This window comes from Leucopleurus acutus (assembly GCF_964270905.1).
Source record: "Leucopleurus acutus genome assembly, chromosome: Y".
Classification (NCBI taxonomy): domain Eukaryota; kingdom Metazoa; phylum Chordata; class Mammalia; order Artiodactyla; family Delphinidae; genus Leucopleurus; species Leucopleurus acutus.
Genome location: NC_139164.1, coordinates 8,176,354 through 8,179,757, shown reverse-complemented (window position 1 = coordinate 8,179,757; position 3,404 = coordinate 8,176,354). Strand labels below are relative to the sequence as shown.

At 39.3% G+C, this 3,404-nt stretch overlaps 1 protein-coding gene across 1 annotated transcript; it reads left to right on the top strand.

Annotated features, from left to right (window-relative positions):
• The first annotated feature begins 1,610 nt into the window (after nucleotides 1–1,610).
• LOC309978875 (histone H3.3A-like) lies at nucleotides 1,611–2,594 on the top strand. Its single transcript, XM_082865526.1, has one exon. The coding sequence runs from the start codon at nucleotides 1,655–1,657 to the stop codon at nucleotides 2,063–2,065; it is 411 nt and encodes a 136-aa protein (XP_082721652.1). The 5' UTR covers nucleotides 1,611–1,654; the 3' UTR covers nucleotides 2,066–2,594.
• The last annotated feature ends 810 nt before the right edge of the window (nucleotides 2,595–3,404 follow it).

The window sequence follows — 3,404 nt, the reverse complement described above, 5'->3', positions numbered from 1 at the left end:
CAAATACCTAAAGCAATTTTGAGAAATAACAATTTTGATATTTCAAAATTAGTGGTAGCACAAAATGTACGGTACTGGAATAAAAACAGAGACATAAAAAAATGTAACAAACTGAAGAGTCAACTTTGGTCCTTTTAGAACACATGAAGTTTGATTTGCAAATATTTTTATAGTTGAACTTGTATGCTTGGTTGCCTCCTTCGTAAACAACCTGATCATAATGTTTACTATTTAAGAAAAAAAAAAACAAAAAAGAACAGGGGCTTCCTTGATGGCACAGTGGTTAAGAGTCCACCTTCCAAGGTAGGGGACACGGGTTTGATGCCTGGTCCGGTAACGAGATCCCACATGCATGCTGCAACTAAGAGTTTGCATGCCACAACTACGGAGACTGTGAGCCACAACTAAGAAGCCCGCCTGCTGCAATTAAGACCTGGTGCAATCAAAAGTAAATAAAAAGAAAAAAGAAAGAAAAGAACAAACCACCCATACATAGTTAACATATCTTTAACAAGGGTATCAAGAACACACAATGCAGAAAGATTAGTGTCTTTAATAAGTGGTGTTGGGAGAACCAGATAATCATACGTAGAAAAATGAATTTGTATTGCTATCTTATACCAGTCTCCAAAAGTTGACTAAAAATGGATTAAAGACTTTTATGAGGGACTTCCCTAGTGGTCCAGTGGTTAAGAATCTGCCTTCGAATGCAGGGAACTAGGGTTTGATCGCTGGTTGGGGAGCTAAGATCCCACGTGCTGTGGGGCAACTAAGCCCACACGCTCTAGAGCCCGCACACCACAACTAGAGCACCTGCACGCTGCAAGCACTGAGCCTGTACAGCACAACTAGAGAGAGAAGCCTATGCACCGCAAGGAAGAGCTCACGCACCACAACGAAATATTGCACATGCTGCAGCTAAGATCCTGCATGCCACAACCAAGACCTGATTCAGCCAAATAAATAAAATAGTAAATAAATATTTTTTAAAAAGACGTTTATGAGACCTGAAATTGTAAAACTACTATAAGAAAACAAGTGTCTCACTGCAACAAAAGCACAGGACATGAGAAAGGTTATGAACATCATGAATAATTAGGGGAATGCGAATCAAAACCACAATGAGGGCTTCCCTGGTGGCACAGTGGTTGAGAGTCCGCCTGCCGATGCACGGGACACGGGTTTGTGCCCCGGTCAGAGAGGATCCCACATGCCGCGGAGCGGCTGGGCCTGTGAGCCATGGCCGCTGAGCCTGCGCGTCCGGAGCCTGGGCTCCGCAACAGAGGAGGCCACAACAGTGAGAGGCCCGCATATGGAAAACAAACAAACAAACAAAAAAAACCACCACAATGAGAATTCACCTCACACCTGTTGGGATGGATATTATCAAAAAACAAGGAGGTAACAAGTGTTGACAGAATGTGAAGAAAGGGAACATTTGTACAAAGCTAGTGGGATTGTAAATTTGTACAGCCGTCATGGAAAATAGGACTTTCTTCAAAAAAAAAAAAAAAAAAATAGAACCACCATATGATCCAGCAATTGCAGTTCTGGTATTTTTATCTGAAGAAAACAAAAACACTAAACTCAAAAATGTATCTGCGCTGAGCTCCAGCCGAAGGAGAAGGGGGGTAAGTAAGGAGGTCTTTATACCATGGCTCGTACAAAGCAGACTGCCCGCAAATCGACCGGTGGTAAAGCACCGAGGAAGCAACTGGCTACGAAAGCCGCTCACAAGAGTGCGCCCTCTACTGGAGGGGTGAAGAAACCTCATCGTTACAGGCCTGGTACCGTGGCACTCCGTGAAATTAGACGTTATCAGAAGTCCACTGAACTTCTGATTCGCAAACTTCCCTTCCAGCGTCTGGTGCGGGAAATTGCTCAGGACTTCAAAACAGATCTGCGCTTCCAGAGTGCAGCTATTGGTGCTTTGCAGGAGGCAAGTGAGGCCTATCTGGTTGGCCTTTTTGAAGACACCAACCTGTGTGCTATCCATGCCAAACGTGTAACGATTATGCCAAAAGACATCCAGCTAGCACGCCGCATACGTGGAGAACGTGCTTAAGAATCCACTATGATGGGAAACATTTCATTCTTTAAAAAAAAAAAAAAATCTCTTCCTGTTATTGGTAGTTCTGAACGTTAGATTTTTTTTTTCCCCCCGTGGGGTCAAAAGGTACCTAAGTATATGATTGCAGGTGGAAAAATGGGGGACAGAAATCAGGTATTGGCAGTTTTTCCATTTTCATTTGTGTATGAATTTTTAATATAAATGCGGGGACATAAAGCATTAATGCAAGTCAAAATATTTCAGTGAACAAGTTTCAGCAGTTCAACTTTATAACAATTATAAATAAACCTGTTAAATTTTTCTGGACAATGCCAGCATTTGGATTTTTTTAAAACAAGTAAATTTCTTATTGACTGCAACTAAATGGTGTTTGTAGCATTTTTATCATACAGTAGATTCCATCCATTCACTATACTTTTCTAACTGAGTTGTCCTATATGCAAGTACATGTTTTTAATGTTGTCTGTCTTCTGTGCTGTTCCTGTAAGTTTGTTATTAAAATACATTAAACTATAAAAAAAAATGTATCTGCATCTGCCCTCATCATTGCAGCACTATTTACAGTAGTCGAGATATGTAAACAACTTAAGTGTCCATAGATGGATGAATGGATAAGGAAATTGTGGTATATTATGAAATATTAGGCAGCCATAAAAAAGGTGAAATCTTGTCATTTGTGATAACAGGAATGGACTTTGCAGGCATCAAGCTAAGTGAAATAAGTCAGAAAGAAAGAGAAACTAGATAGAGAAAGATAAATACTATAAATATGATCTCTCTTATATATGGAATCTAAAAGAACCCCCAAAACAAAACAAACAAACAAAAAAAAAAACAAGCTCATGGATACAGAGACCAGATTAGTGGTTGCCAGAGGTGAGGGGTGTGGAGTGGGAGAAATGGGTAGGGGTCACAGGTTAAAAAGAAACATTCTTTACTGTCATCATTATTTTAACAAAATAAATCAAAAGAAAGTATATTCCTCAGCTTGTTAAAGATACAAAAGATCTACAAATAATACCATATTTAAATATTTTTTCCTTAAGATTCTGAATGTCAAGGAAGCCCCACACTCTACTCCCATTCAACATAGTAATAGAAGTCTTAGCCAGTGCAATAAGCCAAGAATAGAAAAGATATACCTGTAAGATAGAAATAAAACCATTCCTATTTGTAGGTGACATAATTTTCTACCAGAATATCCCAAGGAATCCACCAGAAAACTTCAAGAACTATAGGTGAATTTAGCAATCTCAGGCTACAGGTTCAACCATAAAAATAAAAAATAAATCATATTTCTATATAATAAAAATGTACAATGAGAGGCCTCAAA

Coding starts and splice junctions, on each gene's coding strand:
- LOC309978875 (XM_082865526.1), top strand. CDS start 1,655: ATGGCTCGTACAAAGCAGACTGCCCGCAAATCGACCGGTGGTAAAGCA.